Raw genomic sequence first — 23,797 nt, 5'->3', positions numbered from 1 at the left:
AAACTCCTCATTATGCAATTTTCTCCAATCTCCTACCATTTCATCCCTCTTTGGACCACACATTCTTCTCAGGACCTCTTCTCAAATATGTACCTTCAGTCTATGTTCTTCCCATAATGTCAGAGACCAAGTTTCACACCCATACAACACTACATGCAAAATTAGTTTTATATATTTTAATATTTACATTTTTAGATAGCAGAGGAGAAGCAAGCACTTCTGAACTGAATGGTGGCAAATATAGTTGAATTCAATCTGCTCTCAAATTCTTCATGAATCAAATTTTGATACGTTACTGTCACTTCCAAATATCTGCACTTCGTGACATATCCAAAGGATCTATTAGCTATCTTCACATCATGATTCTGCTGTATTCTGGTGACAAGCCATCAATGCTTACTTAGTTTTCTGTGTGTTTGCTTCTAGACTAGCCTCCTTACTAGTGTCAATAAGAGCTGCATTTTTCCTTGTGGCATTTATATTATCTATAAATAAATATAATCAACACTGACCAGCAGCTGATGACATCAGTATATGCCATCAAACTGACAGCTTGTGAACTTTATGTAACAACTGTTCCAGACGATATTAAAATAGATCACATCAAGAAGCGGCAGAAACCGTTTACAAATTGTATTCAGAAGCGGTCATGTCATAACTTCAAAATAGTTAATCATGAACTCTCCATTCTGTGGGTCATCAACGAAAAAAGAAACCTAACAAGATCATTCTATTCGTCAAAATTGAACACATCCAGACAGTCTGTCAAAATGCACTGAAGCTGCATAATTTAATTGGAGCAGAGAAAACTCTGGGCATTCAGTAACACTGACATCTGCTAATATGCTTACTCTAAGAGAGGACCGCAGGTCAAGGCTCCCAGGTTTTGTGGAGCGGGGGGATTTCAATAACTACGAAAAAATGTAGCAAGTATATGTTGTGCAAAACTAACCTTTGTACTTACTTCCCTCTTAATGTCTCCTGACGCTTTTGCAGTTCTGCACCTCACTATACAGTTACAAAAATAACTAAATTCCCTAAATATTTCAAGTAATTTTTACACACGCATAACCCCACGACACCGGAAATTAAAAGCACATCGATAGAGCAGCCATTTTGACAGTCAAGTAACAAAATGCAGTGATTGGTCAAAAATTCACGGCCAATATTGTTCCCCAGTTAAAACCCACATTATCTTCCCACCGCTTCCCACTGCCATGCCGAATAAATGATAAACTTTACCTCCTCCACAAACCAGAGGTACTAACCCGAGGTAGTCATTCTTCAAGAGTTAATAGTCGCTCAGGTTCAAGAAACTCCTTGCCATGCATGAAACCGCTTCTTTGTCAAAATTCGTATTTGCCTCGCAAGCTACAGTGCACCGGTCGACGTGAAGCGCAGAACCCTGTACCGGTCAACAATGGTAAGAACCCGTGTTCTCGTGAACCGTGAACGTGGTATAAAAAAAATCTTCAGGGCTAACATACTAGGCATGAGTCAATTCAAGTTCTGCAATAAAAGGCCTTTAGAAAACTATCTAGGGACCTACTGCCCTTAGACAGGAAAAAGTGTAGACTGGCAACAGGAATGTTGACTGCTTACTGTTCACCGTAAAGGTACCTACATGTTAGGCTTCCTGAATAATGCCATATGCAAGAAATGTGAGTAGGAGCACAGTCCTCCTACAACCTACTCTGTCAATGCCGTCAATGCACAGCTTTGGCTGAGTACAGAATGAAGACTTTCAGCTCTTCGTGCTGGAGCCAGTAGTACGGCATCAAAAAGTTTATGGCTCTAGTAATGGGGCAAGGTATGTTATGGGCCCTAGTGAAACTGGGGTGCACAATGAACTCAGTAGTAGTCGGATTGCTTGGAGAAACTACAAGTTGTCCCCTCCATGTCAATACTCAGTGTAAGAAAACAGGAGAAAGCACTCGTATAATACAATTGTTCACAAGCTGACTTATACTGGTCATGGCTACCATTCCAACTCATTTTAAATAATTTACAAAATCAACATTTATAAAACATTTATTCCTATTAAGGATGGAATGAAATGATTTCGTAAGACATGACTGCGCCAAGTGCTACTGTGGCAACCGCCTCAGCGTACGTTGGCACCGTTAGGTTTCAACTGAGGCAGTACTGTCGAAAAGGCACTGACGCTAATGTTTTGTAGGGGGTGTGACCTACAAGGAAGAATGAACCCGGGACAATTGCTTATCCCGGTGATGGCACTGATACTTCGATATGCAGGTGGGCCGAAGCCCAAGCATCTTACTCCTTCAAGCTACTGTCGATTCACCAGTGTTGCAATAGTGGGCAAGTATTGAATGCACTGATTTTACCAGCCATGGCCATACCAAAGGCTACTGGGGAAACCGCCTCAGCGTACGGTGGCACCGTTAGGTTTCAACCGAGGCAGTCCGGCCGGGAAGGCATTAATGTTAATATTTGGGAAGAGATGTGAAATAGAACGAGGGACTGTGGCAACTGCCCAAGAATATGTTGGCACCGTTAGGTTTCAACTGAGGCAGTACCGCCCGGTAGACACTGACGTTAACATTTGGGAAGGCCAGCTCCAGATGTTGGCGTGCATAATTGTGGATGTCGTGTACACAGTCCACTAAGTCTGCCGCACGATCGGTTGTAGGTCGTTCCTTGTCTATGTGTGCTGCAAACAGCATGTCGCTGGGCAGTCGTAGTTCTCGCCTGAACACTAGGCTGGCTGGAGTCGAGTCCGTAGTGTCGTGAGTGGATGCCCTGTAACCTAGGAGAAAGTGGGGTAATCTCTCGTCTCAGTCCCTCTGGTGCTACGCGACGACCTTTCGTAGGTGCTCTTCGGCCGTCTAGATCGTCTTGATGTAGCACTCCACCACGCCGTCCGACTGCGGGTGCAAGGGCGTGGTGCGCGTTTTGCTCACTCCGAGGCGCTGTAAAACTTCCTGCAGCAGACGAGATTCGAAGTTACGGCCCTTGTCACTATATCACTCCCAAGGTATGCCGAAATGGCAGAAGTTGGTAACTGGAGCTTCCGCTCCTGTCGAAGCTTCTTAATTGGGGACGGTGTACACCTCCGGCCATTTTGTAAAATAATCCATAGCGATCAGAAGGTATCGGTTTCCTTGGTCACTCCGTGGGAAGGGATCTGCTACATCGATGGCTATCCTTTCGAACGGAGCCCCAACATTGTACTGGCGCATTTGGCCCCGATTCCTGGTCCGCGGACTGCGACTAGCATTTGGCCCCGATTCCTGGTCCGCGGACTGCGACTAGCTGCACAGGTGTCGCACTGTCGGCACCATTTTTCAATATCGCTTCTTCCCTGAAGCCAAGAGCACCTTTGCCGAACTTTATTCAGGGTTCTTTGATACCAAAGTGAACTGCTGACGATCCACGGCATAGCTTGGTCAGCATATCATTTACCCTGCTCCAAGGGATAACTATTTGGGCTATTTGAGATCGGCCGTTGGCGGATTCCCATTTGCGCCCTAAAATGCCGTTTATCACAGTACGCGATTTCCACTGAGCCCATTTGTTCTTGCACGTGGGGCTGTGTTCGGCGATTTTTTTTTTCATTCCGGTCGTTGTCCGGTTTGTACTTCCTGTAGAATGAATGTGGAGAACCATTTGGCTCAGGCCAGCGTGTCTAGAGTGTCATAAATCCGGGACAGTAGAAAAAATTCTCTTTGTGACATCGTTTAATTTACTGTAGTCCATGCAGAAGCGAAGTTACACATTCTTTTTCCTGATGGGAGACGACCAAAGGCCGTCTGATACCTTGATAACCTCACGGTGTTGCATGTTGTTGAGAATCTCACTTACCTCTACTTGTTTTGCTAGGTATATCTTTCTCAGAGGCTGACGAATCGGTTGGGGGTGCGGGAGCTCCCTTATCTATATGCTGATACACTTTGTGTTAGCTAGCCCATAGTCTCCGTTATCCCCAGCAAAAATGTCCCCATATTCGGTCAGGAGCTCTTCTGACTCCGAAATTCTCCGTCAGTTAAATGTGGTCTGGCTGCCATGATTATGTCCTGTAGTTTCAATCTTGGGTTTTGTGCCCGGGGCTCTTCCACATCGGGCAGTCACCAGCGTGACTGGCTCACAGTGTGCCAGAGGGGATCCTCTCGTGAGCTTTTGGTCCCAATGGGTAGGATTCAAGGCTCTCACAAGTACCTCCTGGCAGACTTGGACATAGGTTCTGGCTATGTAGATTCCTTCTGGCGGATGGGCCCACGGGTTTGGTTCTCTCAGACCATTTTCTACTCCGAGGGAGCTCTCCAATCTAGACAATACTACACCCTCGCACTGAGTGTATCACTTGGTCTTTGACCACTACCAGACTGGAAGGAAGGGGCCCTGCTCATGAGTTCTATAACAATACTTCTTCCTCTGCCAGACGCATCCTTTGGCACCTTATGTCCACTACACCACTAAATATATTCTTTGCTTTTACTGTGTTTTGTGTACACCACACATTTTCTTTAAGGTTCTGCCTTCGTTCCAATGGCAGGAATATACTCCAGGAAATACAATCTTTTTAGATGGCAGTTAAATTGAAGGATGGTCATGCACAGGATGGAGAACACCAGAACTGTTTTTTTTCCACACGACCTTGTGCGAGTGAACACCTGAATTTTAGTGAATCTATGTTTCTGTTATTTGGGAGTGTCCATACACGATGATTGCATTATGTACTGCTACACTGCATAGTCTCTTGAATAATTTCAAATACCACTTGATACCTTTCTTTTGTTCCAGCAAGAATGGCTGTAGCATTTGAGCCTTCAGATCAACACTTGACACGTTTATATTATAATCACAACCAAAGGCTGTTTCTTCTGTTTGCTTTATTCATGGCCACATGAATTTCATCTTTGTCGTATACAGATGTCATAGTCACTTGCATCTTTTCTTCATATGCAAGAACTGCCACACCTCCTGAGTGATGACCACAGTTCTCTCCTTTTTCCGGTGTTTTCACTGCAGGACGAATATTTTTCCTATTCACTTGTAACATTCCTAGAGTTCTTTTTTTTTAACTTCATGAATTATAAAAACTTTCCATCCACACAGTGTGTCTATGACCAAGAAGAGGTTCTGACAGTTTTATTAGTTTCTGCAATCACAAACTGTGTAAACAAGAAAAGACCAAACACAGCTGGAGGTAGACTCACAGAGTCTTTTTTTTATTACTAGTGGGGTGGGACTAAGTCCCTTGTACTGCGGCCACTTCTGGCCTATTGTACCAGCCCCAGATGATAGGTGAGGGTGATTGTGGAGCAATTGGTGGAATAAAGATTGGCAGGGGAAACTGAAGTACTTGGAAAAACCCGCCCCAGCGCCACTTCGTCCACCACAAATCCCACTTGACCAGACCCGGGATCGAACCCGGGCCGCCGCAATGGGAAGCCAGCAACTAACCGCTTGAGCTATGGCGCTAGACTCACAGAGTTCATACATTTTAATGCCAAATCTGGCAACCTTGAAAGGTATGTACTGTCTGAAAGACAAACCACATTTCCACAGAGTAAATAGTCATCTATTGCAATGTTCTCATTTAAAAAATACAGATTTTGGTATTTGTTACTTTGGTGCAGAATGAATCTTTCCATAGGAGAAGCCTCAGAAAAATGGACTGAGTAGCAGCCAGTTCTTTGAGTAATATGATCTAAGTGTATGCTTTTGTACAATGCCCATCAACATAAAAAGAGCCAAAACCACATTTGTTTCATCAACTGTAACATATTCCCATATCCTAATCCTAGAGCAAGATGTGAAAGGATTGACACTTTTCAAAATTTCTTGCTCAGTATATCTGTTTGTTTCATCTACAATGATTTGCACAAGAGCTATATAACAAAATTTTTTCAAATGCACTCACAAAATCCAGTTCATATTGAATTAGGATCCAGATCCATCATAAAATCTTTGATGTGGAACAGGAAATGAGTCTACATTTTGCCATACAAATTTATTTGACACTCCTAATCCTATACTTACATGTCCATCTTGCTGTTCATCACCACCAATAGCATTCTCACTCTCACTAATCACAAAGATTCCTGGAGTCACCAACTGTATATAATCACTGTCAAAATTCTATCATTATCCAAAATAAATTCACAAATATTTTCATTGTCTAAAACTTAATTCAGAAGTTGTATTTCTTCAAGTTCCATGACTGCACGACTTGCTGATGGGCCACCCACAATCAATATGAGGCCATGTATTTATATTCAGACTGATAAGATTCTTAATATATGAAAAGAGAATTCACTCATTTCACAATAGACCAGTTCAAACATCATCAAACACAAATTATTCATTCCTTATTAACATATTAGAGAAATGAAGTTGAGAGCTGAATGATGGTACACATTGAACTGCAGATACAGCAATTACATGCCCAATGTAACACGTCAAACCACACTGATGGGTTAATTATTATGCTCATTGATAGAAATAGAGAACATCAACCGAAAACTGAAAAAAAAAAGTTCCTGAGCTGTCATTGTTGTAACTGCCTCGATGAAAGAGTGGAGGCCAAGGTCACACTTCCACAAGCCTATTGCATCAGTCTGACATGTAACACTGTGTTGTGAACATGCACTGTTTTTACATGGGTGCTATTTTGACTTCCTGTTTCATTTTGTCTGCAATGGATGGCAAAATTGAGCAATTTGTCTGCATCAAGTTTTCTGTGAAGCTCGGTAAATCTCCTACTGAAACCCCCGAAATGATTTGTGAGGCTTTTGGAGAATGTTCTTTAGCCAGAAGTTTTTGAATGGCATTCATGTTTCAAGGCCGGTCGAGTGCCAGTTGAAGATGACAAACGTTCAGGGCAACCAAGCACAAGCAAAACGACAAAATTGAAAAAATTCGAGAACTCTTCGATGAAGACCATTGCCGAACAATCCATGAGCTCACAGATGCTGTTGGGATCAGTTATGGAGTTTGCTAGGAGGTCTTGATAGAAAATTTGAACATGCAACACACTGCTCCTTCATCACGACAATGTGCCCGCCCACACGTCCCTGAAAACCACAGAGTCTGTGACTAACAACACCATGGTTATTGTTCACCATCTTCTCTACTCAACAGACTTAGCCCCCTGTGATTTCACTTTGTTTCCCAAATTGAAAATGAAACTGAAGGGATGACGTTTTGAAACAGTGTCTCACATCCAAAGGGAATCACAAGTGGTACTAGACATCATTAAGGAAAATAATTTCCACGGTGCTTCTGAAGCAAAAAAAAAAAAATGATTGGATCACTGTATACATTCCCATGGAGACTACATTTTAAGGATACGGCAGCCAAAATTAAGCAAGTTAAGCCAGCATTTCTTTTTTTACCTAGTTTGGGAACTTTCTGATACATCTTGTATATAAAAAATGGAATCATGTGTATTACTTTTCCAAGAAAGCATGACCTGTTCCGGAATATTTGCCACCAGTGGAGCATAAACAGTATCATCCTACTTGCATCCTTTGCTGATTTACTAGCAATTTCATATTTGAAATATATTTGTTATCACCATCATTATCTAGGAGTCAGGGAGTTGGGTCATCTGTTGACCCCACTGGCCATATTCATCCAGCAGTCTCAAAGATTTAATTTCTGCAGCTATAATTCTATTTTTGTTTGTTGCTTTCACTCCCATATAAAACTGCAGGACTTAAGAATGGAAAACTTTGATAATTACTTTAAATGCATAACCAAATCTTACAGTAACTTACCAATCCTCATTGACTTAGTATTGATCTGATGACCTCATCAGTTCATACTTGACTCCTTCCAAGTAAAACTTTATGATATACACACTATCTGGAGCAGCTCCATTATAATAAACAGAAATTACTTCAAATGCCTTTTGCAAAAATTCAATAAGCATTTTTTATATCTAAAGCTTACATAATGTACATCTAAAGAAATTAAAAACTACATATTAAACAATCACAATTTGACAAAATATAATTTGCATCAATACTGACATACATAAATAAATTACTATAGTTTTCTGCAAATAATGTTAAACCACATGATTCATTCATAAAGTTGATAGCACACTTTAAATAATACAACTGGAAAGATCAGTGTTTTATCATCGATAGTAAGAACAAATTACTATTTCTGATTTGTTACTTCAGTATAGTTAAAATGGCTGTATCATGTACATACAATTATGAAAGATCATAATCAAGAAATAGGAAGGCAATTCATAATTTAATGAAAGTTAGCAAAGTTGTTGAATATACATTTATATATATTATATTTAAGCATCCTATTGCACTATACACTTCTATATGAAAAATACAAATGCCGTCATGAATGCAATAGTTTATTTTGGTTGTAGTTCTTTGTCTTTTCCTCCTCTACACTACATGTTTCGGCCGTAATTGGCCATCATCAGGTGTATTTTTCACTACATAGCTGTCACACTGCACACAGTCCAAAATCTAAAACATCAGCCTGTCCGTTTTGTTTAAAATCTTGCCAACACACGCTCATCAATTAGATTTTAGAATTCCAGTTTTAAATTTAAAATTTCTAAAGTTTAAAGTTTTAAATACCAGGAACATCTGCTCTTGTCTACATGTGCTGCAGCGGCTATTTCTTGTTTTCAGCACCATTCATGTATTATTCTGTGCAGGCTCCCTGTGTGTGTGTGTGTGTGTGTCGCTGCTCATCTTTAATACTTTTGCCCTTTTTACTTTTTGCAAAAGTATTAGAGATGAGCAGTGACACATACACACAGGGAGCCTGCACAGAATAATACACGAACGATGCTGAAAACAAGAAATAGCCGCTGCAGCACATGTAGACAAGAGCAGGTGTCCCTGGTATTTAAAACTTTAAATTTTGAACTTTAAATTTTAGAAATTTTAAATTTTAAACTAAAATCTAATTGACAAGCATGTGTTGGCAAGATATTAAACAAAACGGACAGGCTGATGTTTTAGATTTTGGACTGTGTGCAGTGTGACAGCTATGTAGTGAAAAATACACCTGATGATGGCCAATTACGGCCGAAACATGTAGTGTAGAGGAAGAAAAGACAAAGAACTACAACCAAAATAAATTGTTGCATTCACGACGACATTTGTGTTATTACATATAGAAGATACATTTTATATATTTGTAGAACTTCTCAGCTAATTGAACTTGTGTACAGATGAACTGCTGCTACTCCCGTCTTCACGCTACCACCTACAACCATTGTGAAGTCGGGAGCGGTTCGTCACAGGCTCTCGCGTCGTGTTCACAGTGCTCCCTAAGGTCATTGCAGGGAATCCAAGCTCACAACAGAGGGCCTATCAGAAGTTATAATGATCAACCATATAACAATAACAAGATTTAATGAGAACAAAACACAATATAACGCACTACAAGAATATACAAAAAATAGAGCACTGTGGGCATACAATGTCGCTGACAGCCCAACATACACAGCTGATTTCAGCCCTATACTTATATGCACTTCGTGGCATCAAACTCAGCCGACATGCCCAGTTCCACTGGCCCACCTACATTATGTACGGACGTTGTTACACCACAACGCGACTTCACTACTGCTTCTTGGTCAGCCACAGACGGCCCCAAAGGAAATATATATACTACTTAAACAACTCCGCATATCACCACTATACCTTTCCCCTGATGGCTGGCGACCGCAAGTAACCCCAAGTCTGCGGCCAGCTCCCGACTACACCAAAACTAGATTTAGAAAAAAAACACTGCCGAACTGAAATTTAGAAATTCCTCCCGCTGGTTCGCCAACGTCCTAGCCCAAGTGGACCCACTCTCAGACTACTCCACCGCTCCCAAAACATACTTCCTTCTGAGACACACAGGGGTAGGAAGGGAGGGGAAAACCATGTGGTATAGGGGAAGAGGAGGAGAGGGTAAGCTCTAGGACAATGATGAGGGGTAGCGTGGAAGGTATGGCTGGAAGCCATGATGTCACGGAAGGGAGCCATTGCTTCAGCATGGCTCACAGATACCTCTTATTGTAAAACGTTGCCTTACAGAACATGGCTATTCAGAAACTTTATGTTTCTATCATCAGCTGAAAAGATGAGAAGCCACCTATACACTTGGGTCTGGTGGAAAGAACTATTCTGAATCACTGGAGACCCTGGAGACTAAGTGCCTTCCCAACTTCCCATCTAAGAGAGAATAGTTCCAGTTTCTGAAAAAATCATTTTCTTTTCAGAATACTAGACAATGAACAAGTTAAATATGATATTTATGAATGTGATGTGATATTAACAATATTAATTACACTGTCTAAGATAGTCACCTAAATCTTTCAAACAGGAAATGAAAAGAAGTTCAAGTTTTCTTATACTCCAGTGTTTTAAATTAACCTAAAAATTGAGGTGAATATCTACAGCTTTCATTTCTAAACCCCGCTGATACCCAAACTCAGCAATGATGGATAGCAACTGAATAATTTTAAGACTGCTTCGGTTATCAACAAAAGTCACTGAATAACAAATGCTATAAAACAGGTTCATAAAAAGCTACAAGATAAGATAAAAAAGGAAAGTAAGCTTCTTTAGAGTTTACAAGACAGTTGTCCTAATTCTGTTTGCATTTCTTTACTTTTTATTAGATGCTAATATACATCAGTCTTGTATTATGACATTTATTCATAATTTCAAAATAAATTTTTCATCTAACTGCAAACCCAAGAAATGCAATACATAATACAGGGTTATTCATTAGTCTGTGAAACATTTTGAAAATTTACAATAAATAATCTATGCAACAGATACCAAATTTTATTATACTGAAATAGAGATAAACTCACTAAGTTTTTTTTATGTAGTTCACAGATGCTCAAAGTATCCACCTTTGCTGAAACGGCAGACATCTATGCAATAATCCATTTCGTCCCACACCCATGTCAGCATATCATGGTTGACCAAAGCCACAGCAGCAGTGATACAGTTGCGAAGATCCCTGAGATTAGCAGGCAATGGAGGCACAAAGACAGTATCCTTCACAAACCCCCAGAAGAAGAAGTCACACGGGCTTAAATCTGGGGACTGGGATACACATGTGCCTTCTGGCATGAAAAAAATCAAATATGCTGTGTGTGTTGAGAATGAAGACTCAGTTATTGCTTTGTTAAATGAAGAACTCGATACAGACTCTGATGACCAGATGGATTTGGAAAATGTAGAAGAAACTGCAAGTGAACAATCCAGCGATGGGATGTCGAATAGTGAGAGAGAGAGTGAAACAAGTGTTATGCGTGTTGATGAGTGGGAAGACGTGACGATAGGGGACAAAAAAACCCAAGGCATACACGTTTACTAAAAATTCAGGGCCACAGTTTGACCTTATACCAGATGAAAGTCCATGGATTATTTTAGTTTTTTTTTTTTTAATGACAAGCTTTTGAATAACATTGTTACAGAGACAAACAGGTATGCGAGACACAAAATTTTGGAACGTCAGCTTAGCCTGAACTACGTTTGGAGTAGCTGGTCTGATGTGTCAGTTCCTCAAAATGAAGGCATTTTTAGGTCTAATTATATGGGCCTAATGCCATTACCTGATATGAAAGACTATTAGTCAAAGTACATGGGGTGATAGAATATATAGAGAAAGAGTTTCAGAAATATTTTGTGACAGGTAAAAACATTGCAATAGATGAATCAACAGCTGGGTTCAAGGTCAAAATAATTTTTAAAACGTATCTGAAAAAAAAAACCCTACAAAGTGGGGCATCAGATTATTTGTATTAGCTGACAGTGACACTGGTCATGTTCACAGTAAAATCATCACAGACACTGAACCATGATGGCCATTGCTGTACAAAAGGAACTGTATCTTGGAAGAAATATTTCCTCTAACTCTTCTGTGAGTCCAAAAGGTATCATCCAATTTATCTATATTTCACTAGTCTGGGTATAATAGTGAGCAGAAAGGCGCAGTAGCAGCCTGCCAGTATATCAGTGGTGTAGACCACAGTACACTTTTTCTTGGCTCTTTCTGGAAACCAGATCACTCTGACTTAACTTCCTGCAAATCCAGCAAATTGTGCCCATAAATGGGAAGAAATGGCTGACATTAAAATGTCTGCTACCCATGTCACACAACATGAACTGGAAACTTCTGGAATGAAATTCTCAAATAGCCAACTGCAGCTGGAGGACAGAGAATTGCATATCATTTAAGACAATTCTAACCCCAACTCCACTTCCAAACACCTGTGTATGTTCAAAAGGATTTGTCTTTTATTTCTGAGAGAACTGTGTTGCTTAACTGTTTAAATTACAACAGAATAATCATTACAACAGAATTATCAGGACATTAGCAGCAATGTGTATACAAATGAATTACCACATCAGTGTGCTTCAAGAATAGCATACTAAAACTGCTGTGTCAAGCTTCCTGCATGTATGTTAACAACAGTACATTGTTTTTTCAATGTTTAAGTTTCTGACACTACTGTTAGATGCTTAATATGAATTTATAAATAATTTATATTTATGCTCCACATTTTATTCTTGTTGACTGCAGAAAGCACTTAAACCCATCAACTGTAAAATAAGATTATATTTCAAATATTAATAGTATGTTTCTACACAACAGCTTAAATTATGTATTTTTAGCTGTATTTTAACGTGAATTTCTCTAAAATCATAAAATGTGTGCACCATACAGGATAAGTAGCTTTGTACAATGTTTTAAAAAACTCTTAAAGGACTCATGTCCATTCTGCAATCAGTGATTCAATTAAAAGTGTAAAATTCTAAAACTATAGAATGTTCCATTCAAACCTTCCACATTTTATCAGATCTTAGAACAGAAAGTATGAATAGTAGGAAAATGAAGGTACAGGAAATACAAGAACTCAAAAAATTTTATTTGACACACTAATAAACCTCTACATGTGCACCATTGGTAGCACGAACAATATCCAATCTGTATTCAGTTTCTTGCCACGTTATTTCCAACATGCCCATTGGTACAGTAGCAATCGTTTCATGGATGTGGGCTCATAAATCTGGGAGGTCATTCACTGGAGGCATGAACACACAGTCCTTCACGTAACCCTAGAGGAAGAAATTGAGCGGAGTGAGGTCTGGTGAACGTGGTGGTCACTGAACTGGTCTGCCATGTCCAATCCAGCGATCTTGGAAGGTGGCATTGAGGGACCTCCGAACATCCAGACCCCAATATGGGGGTGCTCCATCTTATTGGAAGATTATGTTAGGCTGCAGATCGGCTAGCTGGGGATACAGGAACTGTTCTAACATGTCAAGGTATATGCGGCCAGATACTGTAGCTTCACCGAAGAAAAATGGAAATAAAATTCTTTGAGTTTTTCTTTCATCTAGTGTTAATTATAATCCATAATTTATCACAATTTTTTTTGCAATGATTAATTCAAATGTGGGAGGTTTGAACAGAACACGCTGTATATTTACACAGAACACATTGTCACCATAAATATGCAATCCTTCAAGTCTCCAAATGCTGATCTTAAATGTTTTCATCGGTCACCTTTATTCTATGCTTTGACTTCTATTTTTGAGATGACATCAAGAGTCTTTTCTATGACACTGTAAATATAAGGCCGCTCCATTGGATTCACTCTCAACATATACAGAATTAATTCATGTATTTCCTGCAACAAAAGATATCATTTCAAATGTAGTGAAAACAGAGGCACAGAACTACGCGACACAAATGAGGCATCAATTCATTTCCTAATTTATAATCTTCTGCTACTGTTGTACAGCAGTTAAAGTTAAACAGAACACCCATATTCACAGGAACTTATTTTATAAATGTAGTTTACTGTGTCTGCAAGTATACAAATTCATGAAAACAATCAAATCTATTTATACTGTCTTCAGTTGAGACAGAAATGTGCTGCTTGCAATCATGAAGTGACAGTTTATTGCAAGACTGCAAAGCTTTCCCCCATGTAATGCTGACTCTCTCTGCTTAAAGATTCATTACTGATTACTGTAAAATGGTGACACTAAATTACATTATTTTATAAGTACTATTAGAATTGACCCCTTTCAAATTTCAAGCATGACTCCAAGCTAGTATATAAATTTTGTGACACATTCTAAAGTTTTGAAGCAATTCAACATATTACTCATATACAGATCCAAACACTATGTTTCTTGAAAATCATTCAGGCAAATAATTCACTGCACACTTATAATACACCACTACTCTTACACTGTGTAATGGCATTCTCTGAATGGTATAATTTTCTTCATTCTACAGTCTTTGGGTACTGGCATGTCCACTGTGGTGAGGCCTCAATGGTTATGACATCAGCATCTGTGGATCGACATATGTCATGCACATTTTGCTATAAGCAAATGTAAAAGTGAATTCTTGCTACATAATCTGATTACTTTAGCCCATGCATGTAAGTTATTTCATATAAGTAAAACTTGTTGTGGCTGTGAATGCAGAGCCCAGGCAACACCAGTTTCTAGTGCCAAGCACTTCAACAATTTGCAATGACTGACCTCTTAACAATGCCTAACATAAAGTTTTCAGCAGATGACTCAATACATGATTCTACTGGAAAGTTCCCAGAATAGGTAAAAAAAATAAATGCTGGCTTAAGTTACTCAATTTTGGCTGCCATCTCCTTCAAAGTAGTCACCTTATAATGTATACAATGATCCCATCTTTTTTCCACACTTCAAAAGCACTGTGGTAGTCATTTTCCTTAATGCTGTCAAGTACTGCTTGCAATTCCCTTTGGATGTCAGACACTATTTCAAAATGTCATCCCTTCAGTTTCATTTTCAATTTGGGAAATAAAGTGAAATCACAGGGGGCTAAGTCTGGTGAATAGGGAGGAAGGTGAACGATAACCATGTTGTTGTCTGTCACAAACCCTGTGGTTTTCTGGGATCTGGGTGGGCATGTTGTGATGGAGCCGGTCTATTTCATTGCACATTTTCTCTCAAGCATCTCAAAACGTCACAGTAAAAGTCAGAGTTGACCATAGTGTTGGAGAAACAAATTCACGGTGAGCAATCCCATTCATGTTAAAAAAAACAATGAGCATGCCGCACCTTTTTTGCTCTTGCTGACTGTGGTCTCTTCCACAGCAATGACTGTTGTTTTGTTTCTGGATCATAACCATAAATGAACTTTCATCACCTGTTATGATCCTAGAGATAGAAGCTAGGTCCATGTTAGCCTTCTCTCATAGCTCATGACACACATTTATGTTCCACTGCTTTTGATCATTTGTCAAGAGTTGGGGAACAAACTCTGGCAATGTGGTGCATTTTCAGATTTTCTGTTAAGATCTCCTGGCAAACTCCATAACTGACCCCAATGGGGTCTGCAAGCTAATGGATTGTTTGGCAACATTCTCTGTCGATGATTTTTCAAATTTTTTCAACATTTTCTGTTGTTTTGTCACCCTGAATGTTTGCCATCTTCAATTGATACTTGACTGGCCTTGAAACAATGAATGGAATTCAAAAACTGCTGTCTGGCTAAAAGAATGTTCTCCGAAAGCCTCACAAAGCATTTCAAGGGTTTCAGTAGTGGATTTACTGAGCTTCACGCAAAACTTTATGAGATACATTGCTTGAGTTTGCCATCCATTGCAGACAAAATGAAACACGAAGTTGAAAAAGCACTCGTGTAAAAACAGTGCGTGTTCACAGCATGTCAGTTGGCAGACTGATGCAATAGGTTTGTGGAAGTGTGACCTTGGCCTCCCCTCTCATCTTCTTTCACCAAAGCAGTTACAATAATAACAGTACGGGAACTTCCCGATACAAATGTTTAACACAAGTAGCTGAAGAAATAAAAGATATAACACAGTTTAATTTGAATTTTAGACATAATTATATCATACTAGATTTGTCACAAAACAAAACTATCTACTTAGCTTATTTAATGATGCTTTCTCAAGTGCACACGTTATACATTATACTGAATGGGCAGGAGGGTGACTGACAGAAAACTTGATGTCGAAGTGGTCATGACTTATTTTAACCAGATTAGAATTTACTAAAACAAATACACAGCTGGTACCTGAAACTTACTGGATCATATGGAGATGAATCTGGAAATGTGATATTGCCACTGATAACAGCCAATGCAACGCTGTCACCACGCTCATACACAGCATCAAATGGAGATTTGAAGTAACACATTGCATACAGAATACACCCGAGAGACTGGAACAGAAGGTAAGAAAGAGGAGGATATAATGACTTTGAACTACAAACATATGTAGAGTGTAATTTATGTTCAGGTTACATTCCTAGAAACAGTAATATATACTGAAAATTATGTAAATGAGAAACAAATCAATCACTTAATCTTTAGTTACATTTATTGCTCAAAATTTTATAATGAACAGAAACTGCATTAAAAAACAAAAAGTCCTGAGAAGAACAACTAATCAACTTTCCTTTTGAGTATATGATACAAAAACCATAAAGAAAACTTTAGTACGTATATGTAATGATGTCAATAAAACAATATAATTTGGGATACTGCAGTGTTGGTATTACCGACAGGAGTGATTTATAAAGTACACCGTTAAGATGGCCTCAGATGGCATGAGATATGTATCAAGCTTCATGAAAACTGGTTCTTACAATCAGATAATTGTAAGGTTATCACTCAACAATCTGAAAGGCTGCAGTGTTGGTATTACTAATGAGGATTTATGATATATGCCACTGAGATGACTTCAGATGACATGACACTTATATACCACGTTTCATGACTATCATTTCATGAATTAATATTAAGTATATTACCTCAAAAACTTTTTTGAGATACTGTAATACTGTAATACCAATAAGATGGATTTCTTATGTATGCCATTGAGATGGCCTTAGGTGGCATGATATACATACCAAGTCTCATGATATTCGAAGCACAGGATTGTTGAGGGGATAATCAAAAGGGGAAGCACAACAGATCACTGTAGGTCGTGGTGCAAAGGCCGAGAAGGCCCACCCCTTATACATTCATTCATTCAAGTCTCATGATGATCAGTTCAGACATTCAAGTAATATTAAGGTTTTGCCTCAGCAATCAGAATGGCTGTAATGTTCATACTACTGACGAAAGGGATTTATGAAATGGCTTCATGTGGCATGAAATACATACAAATTTTCATGAAGATTGGCATGGATGTTCAAGTAACATTACGGTTTAGCCTCAGAAATCTGCGTGGCTGTAATGTTGGTATTACTGAAGTGAGGAAGTGAGGGATTTATGAACCATGTCATTGAGATGGGCTCAGGTGCCATGATATACATATCATGTTCCATACGACTGGTGCAGGAATTCAAAAGTTTTGGGGGGATACACATAAAGACACTGCAGTGAAGCAACAGATGTCTGAATGATATAAAGAAGAAACTGTATGAAATATGATATCATACACAATTTCTAAATTCTACTGAATCCACACAGTTATGTGAACTAACTCCATGTGACGGAATCATTATTCAAAAGCTAACACTTGTCTGGTCAAAAAATTTTCAGCCCCATAAAATCCAGATTTATTACCATGTTCACAAGCAACAATCACTGAACCAATCTGGAGCCAGCTGAATCTAATTCAGATTCTCACACCCTATATTTTAAGATCTGTTTTAATACTGTCCTCCATCTATGCTTGATTCTCTCATGCTGTATCTGCCGCTCCCAGTGCTTTCTAATATATGGTTTAAAAACTGAAAAATGTTCCAAGGGCATCTGAAATTTTAAAATCATATCACCACTGCCAAATCAATGATTAACAATGTAAAATATTATAATCTCTAGTCCAATTTTTCTACATTTCTCACAGTTCTAATAATATTTTTGATAAGTAATCCACACTTTTAAGTCAGAGCCACTGATTTGGCAGGCTGTCAATTCTGTCACCCAAACTCCCCTCTTAAAAAATATGGAAAGTGCTCCCATTCAAACATAATATCACACATAATCTACCTTCTCCTCATTCATGAACACACTTTGGGAATAATCAGAACCTGCTACATAAATATGTTCGAAGGTATGATAGGTTCTGAAAGATGAACCCCTTTTAATGTTTCTCTCTGGCAATTTCACCATGGTATAGGAATAAAGATGAAAAACAGTCAAAATACTGCTCATATTAAACGACTTTCACACATAACAATAAGACAGATCTCTAAATACTACAGATAAGAAAACGGCCATCATCAACATTACAATAATGAAGTCTCATATGCATGTTTGCATGAACATGTCCCAATATGCTACAGATTTCATCTACAACAAGCACTGAATAAGTGGTGTCACACCAATGTATGTTATACAAGACTCATTAATGACATTATGTTTTAACTATTGAATTTTTAATTAATAGACTTGCATAAAACTGTACAAGTTGCATAAGGTTTGCCATTACTTTTACTACTAAAATTAACTTATTATATTGTACATGTTTATCAGTATTTTATACAAATGTGCATGCTATTGGATGACAACTGTAATCCTTAGTTATGACTGTAACAAGGATGATCTCCACATCCGCATGAGAATGTACTCTGGACAGGATTTATGGAAGGTGAATAAATGAAATGAAAATGAAATATGGGGCAAGATTGTCAGGGCACAAAGAAGCAGATTTCTTCTACTTTCCCATGGGGAAAATAGATATAAAATTCTTGCCATGACTAAGTTCTGTGATAGATAAACACAGCTGGTGGTGTGGTGTTATGTTACAATAGTTGTATCAATTGTTCATTCTGATATAAAATATATAATTGTGATTTAATATGTGTGCATTAGTGTTCCCACACCATAGTAGTTTTCTCATACTAACACAGGTGTCATTATGTTTGAAATTTTGCCAAGCACATATATGCAATGTATTTTACTGTTCCCAGGAAGAACAGATATAATGAGACATGGGGATGAAAGGGCATGGAAGTAATAATAGAAAGGAAAGGAAAAAATACGGTGAATGATGAAGATATGAAAAAAGTTTCCTCATTTCATTTCACTGAGCTTTACCTCTCCGGTCTAGAAAACCGAAATTAATGGCCATAGGGATTCATTGCGCTGAACACGCGACACCCTCTACCCACTAAAGTTGGTATTAACTTTGTCAACAAGCAGTGCTCACTCGGTGGGGTGATACCTGCTTCATAAGATTCTCTCATTTGAAATAATGCAGTCTGAATTTACCCAAATGTCAGTCCTTTCATCAATCATACAATAACTCTCAACACTGAAGAGTTCTGGTGCTCGATATGGCATTGAACATCGTTCACTTGCAAGATCCTGTAGCTGCTGAGCTTCAGAACTGCCACAGATCTTGACCCTGGCCACTGCTACTGATCCTACATAAAGATCATAAGTTTCCTTTATTTCATTTGTAATTATAGATTAGTATGCACTGCTTTAACCTACAAGACTACAAACAAATTTCCACAAGACTGACACACTGTTTTCTAAAATATATGTTATTTCTTCAGAAACAATTAAACAGGAATACAAAATGCAGTCTGAAACAATACAACATGAAACTTCCTTAATGTAAGAGTGATAGAAGACATTCTTCTATGTGACAATCATTATCACAAAGTGAATAACTTTAAATTAATTTCATTTACATAGTATCCGATATGGTTGTTATACTCATAATTCCCACACTCTGAAACAAAGAAAAATTATCAATATACAAGGTGCTTTTTAACTGACACTTCAGCTAATGAAGCTACACATACCAAACTGAACATGTAATTGGGCTAATTACTGTGGAAAACAAAGCAGAATTACAGCACTGAATTAAGGAATCTCTGCAACATGTTAAGTTTGGTTTCTGAATAAAGTTTACCAATCCCAAGCTCCAATAATCACAAACCTAAAAAGAAAGAAAACTGAAGTAAATGAGTGTAGAAGGTTGGCAAGGACAAACACGTCTATTCAAAACATTAACCCACTTAACCTGAGACTTTTCAGCTTAAATATTTTATGAATTATCCAAGACATGATGCCACAAATTTCCAGAATGGTCTAATAAATGTCCATATAATAACATAAGATGCTAAAGAACTGTTAAGAAATCTTTACACAAACAGCAGCTTAATCTGTGTACAAGAACAAGCCCTATGAAAGAATCCATGACATTCATTTATGTTGCTGTTATTCTTACAGTATCTTCAAGCACCCACTGACATTTCTCATTTACCAATAAAAATGGATGAAGTTAAAAAAGATATCAGTCCAGGTTACAATTTTACAAGTTGTGTTAATAATTATTTAAAAAAATGCAAATTAAAATTTATAATGTCAAAATCATGGGCTTCCAAACACAAGGTGATTACTATAACAGACATGAATTTTCCATGATAAAAGAAAGTAGTGCATTCGGCCATCAGAACCTGGTCTGGAAAGCTACACTTTAGATAAACGAGATAAACAGTGGTGAGTTGGCAACTGTGCAGTAAAATCTGAAAAACCATCTTTCATGCAAATGCAAATTCATGTAATTCAGTCTTCAGGGATTATCACGTTCACACCCAAGTAGACTGGTAACTAATGCAGGCACTAGCCAACACTAACACTACATAATGCAATAAACATTCTTTAAATTATGTTACAAGACAAGTCTATCCCACATGTCTAATAGTGTTTACCACAGAGAAATCTCATTTAGATAAACCTGATCTCCTAGCTACTAAAATACCAGAAATGTAAAACAAAATTTGCCTTTTTAAATTTCCTTCTCCTGTGTTCTTTCATAATTTACTAAGACAGTGTTTCACACAAACTTTCTATAAATTTATCATGAAATAAAAATCTGGTATGATTCACTTTTCTTTGCTCTAGTTGCCAATACAATGCTGGTATCCAAAAAACCATCTTAATGACAAAAGTATGTATGTAGTTTCTGTATTTGCATATTTTAATCTATTAGCTTGGGACAAAATCCATATCCACTGGTCAGCTGTACCATAAGGATCAACGGAATGTATAAATGTAAATAAAATAAAATAAAATAAATAACCATTCTACCATGATGTGCGAAGATAACCTAAATATTGTAATTACCATGCATTTGACAAAATACAGTATCACATAAATTTTTACAAACCTAAATCCATAATGACTGGTGACTGATCATCTGATATTAAAATATTTGCTGTTTTAAGATCCCTGTGGGCTAAGGGGTTTGGTTTAGCTTCATGAAATGCTTTAACACCTTCACAGATATGCAGGAACATATTCAACATTTCTGATGCATTCATGTATTCCCTATGCACACTACGACGTTCCAAGTCAAATGCTAATGTACCTCTCTGAAAATTAATAAAAGCATGTTATTATATATTACTACAATATAGGACCAACCTTGACTGCAGCAGGAGATGAGTGGTTAGCTTCATGCTCCAGCCACTTCTGGCAGAAGAGCTCTTAATATGCATTTTATAACTAAACACAAAATGAATCTGGCAATATATAATTAAAAAAAAATACCACTGACTGGCCTGAATATTGTACTTCTCAGCCACCTTGTACATTTGTAAGTAGTTAAAAGAACAGTAGTGCAGTTTTAAGATATTTAACATACTTGCCACATAATAATAAGTGCAGTAAAAATAGAGTGGTAAACCATATTTTTTCCAGAATTTTATATAATATGCTTTGCTTTTTGAAAAGTGTACCAAATATAATTTCCTTAACCTTAGCAGGAAACAAGTAACCACTTAAAAATATAAATGTGTACCTTGTAGTATGGTAAAACAATCATCACTTCACTTATAGAATTCAGGACTGGATTTGGTCGATCCTTCAATGCTGAATCAAAACATTCAATTATATTTGGATGCTTCAAAAGTCCATAGTACTCAATCTCTTTCATAGCAACTTTCAGGTCCTCTTCCCCATGGCAGATTATTTTTTTAACAGCATAAGTCTTGTGAGTATGAGCATCTTCCACAAGGTCCACAGTGCTAAAACCACTGGGTAAGAAAGAATTAAACAGCATCATAATCGTTTGTATGGACTAGTAACATTACTCACAACCAAATTTCATAAAATAGGACATTAGCAAGTCTGAGTAGATTAAATTATACCTCTTCGATCTAGTAACTGTAAATAAAGCTCTAATGCTGCGATTAATGTAGGCACCTATTATTCAGTGACCTAAACTGCTTGCAGACATTGAATAACAAATGCTGCGGCACATGTCGATATTATATAAATGAATGATTTAGATTTTACTATAAGAATGAATGAACATTTAATTTATTAATTCTTACCCTTCTCCAAGGTGTTCTAGGACGTAATACTTTCGTGAATTAATCAGAATGGTTTCCCTTGAACAAATACATCCCATTTTTAAAATTATGCTTAAACCTAGGCTATTCATGTTTTCAGACGTGTATTGCAATGGCAATTAGTCCATACATATTCCAACAAATAAAATTTATTATCATCACAAACACAACACAAGTGGCACTATACCAACAAGTCTACGTTTACTTTCACATGAATTACTTGACATCTTGACCGGTCTTAACCTTTCTCGGGCTTTAGTAACTGCAAGTTTATGGTTTCTTCTACAACGGTCTGCAGTATCTTTGAAATATCTCGAAAGTCAGTATAGATCGTATATTCCTATCGAGAAATACAGATGATTTAATGTCATTCATTGCTTAAATAAATAGCGTGGATGACGGTGCAAATATCATCTACTTCTCCAACTAATGTACGTTATTTATTATATTCCACGCAAATTATTTGGAGTCTTGAGCTGTGTCTTGTAATTTAAAATGATTAAAGTGTATGATTTCACCTACAGTTAGCCTTTGGGATTGATTGTCTGAAGATTACATTTCATGCAATCCACCGTGACATCCATGACTTCATCAGTGGGATCAGTGGTAACGAACAGATCTTTAGTCTGGGATAAAAGAGCGTATACTCCGTTGAAAGTCTATCGACGTTTCGGAGGAACATATCGCTCCCATCTTCAGTGTCGACAAATAAGTCAAGCAAGAAATCAACGTGTTTCACGGCGATCAATCCTAGAAGATAGAACTCTTGACATGTATGAACACATGCATTCGGAAACTCCCAGCTTGTGGTATCAATGTTATACGCCCTAGAAACAAGTAGATATTAGTATATCGAACATTAACTGTACATACTTTGTATGGGCAGATTTTACCAATTAAATTCGTTTACATCCCCTGACACAAGTCCCACAGTCTATGATGTATCGCTTCTACACAGAATTTGAAACGTCAGAGTTTCATAAAACTCTGCATGAACAGTATGCCACTGAAGACCATCATGCTCAAAATATTGCATTCAGTAATAAAACATGATGGACGCGTGAACTCACAACATGTAAGACACAATTGTAGCAAGGAACCTCCAGTAGCACACTATTGTGCACCCCTTCCTTATTGTGGTAGCTTTTGGTGAGCTTTGTGAAATTGAGCAATGTTAAGTGAAGTTCGGTTACACTAGGTTTGCGCAACATTTAAGTGTGCACCTCCTTCCTGACTGGTGCAGCACTTGCTGAGATTCAGCAATGTTAGGTTCGATTTGCACAACACACCACTGGGCATTTCCCCCCTGACTGGGGTATCACTTGTGGGAGTGAGCAGTGCTAGGTCAAGTTAGGTTAGTGCACACATCATTGCACATCCACTTATTCTCACTGGCAGAGTTGAGTGCAATAGCATTAGGTTTGGTTAGGCTGTTTTAATTTATATCATATTGACACATCACAGTAGCTCACATCCATCAGCCTAATTATTTA

At 38.0% G+C, this 23,797-nt stretch overlaps 2 protein-coding genes across 4 annotated transcripts in view; both read right to left on the bottom strand.

The window, feature by feature from the left end:
* Positions 1–1,133, bottom strand: part of LOC111861706 (ATP-citrate synthase) — a 78,352-nt gene extending 77,219 nt beyond the window's left edge. Inside the window, exon 1 of one of the 2 annotated variants that reach the window (XM_023846487.2) lies at positions 953–1,133. The gene's annotated coding sequence lies outside the window, so the exon portion shown is untranslated. The remainder of the gene's footprint in view (positions 1–952) is intronic. The other variant, XM_023846489.2, reaches the window with a different exon arrangement.
* Positions 1,134–13,359: 12,226 nt separating this feature from the next.
* On the bottom strand, positions 13,360–22,596 carry LOC111861722 (serine/threonine-protein kinase 16). Of its 2 annotated transcripts, none has more exons than XM_023846524.1 (6): positions 22,287–22,596; positions 21,752–21,986; positions 21,119–21,323; positions 19,207–19,361; positions 16,071–16,205; positions 13,360–13,654 (listed from the first exon to the last, which is right to left on the bottom strand). In XM_023846524.1, exons 1-6 carry the CDS (start codon positions 22,394–22,396, stop codon positions 13,538–13,540), a joined length of 957 nt encoding a protein of 318 aa, XP_023702292.1. In that variant the 5' UTR covers positions 22,397–22,596; the 3' UTR covers positions 13,360–13,537. The 2 variants fall into 2 exon arrangements, with proteins under 2 accessions (XP_023702292.1, XP_023702293.1); XM_023846525.1 differs by having other exon boundaries at positions 13,543–13,654; positions 16,060–16,205.
* Between the last annotated feature and the right edge of the window lie 1,201 nt (positions 22,597–23,797).

The sequence above is a fragment of the Cryptotermes secundus genome, unplaced genomic scaffold (genome assembly GCF_002891405.2).
Source record: "Cryptotermes secundus unplaced genomic scaffold, Csec_1.0 scaffold235, whole genome shotgun sequence".
Lineage (NCBI taxonomy): Eukaryota > Metazoa > Arthropoda > Insecta > Blattodea > Kalotermitidae > Cryptotermes > Cryptotermes secundus.
The sequence above is the reverse complement of the archived record's forward strand: the minus strand, read 5'-3'. Positions and strand labels throughout refer to the sequence as shown.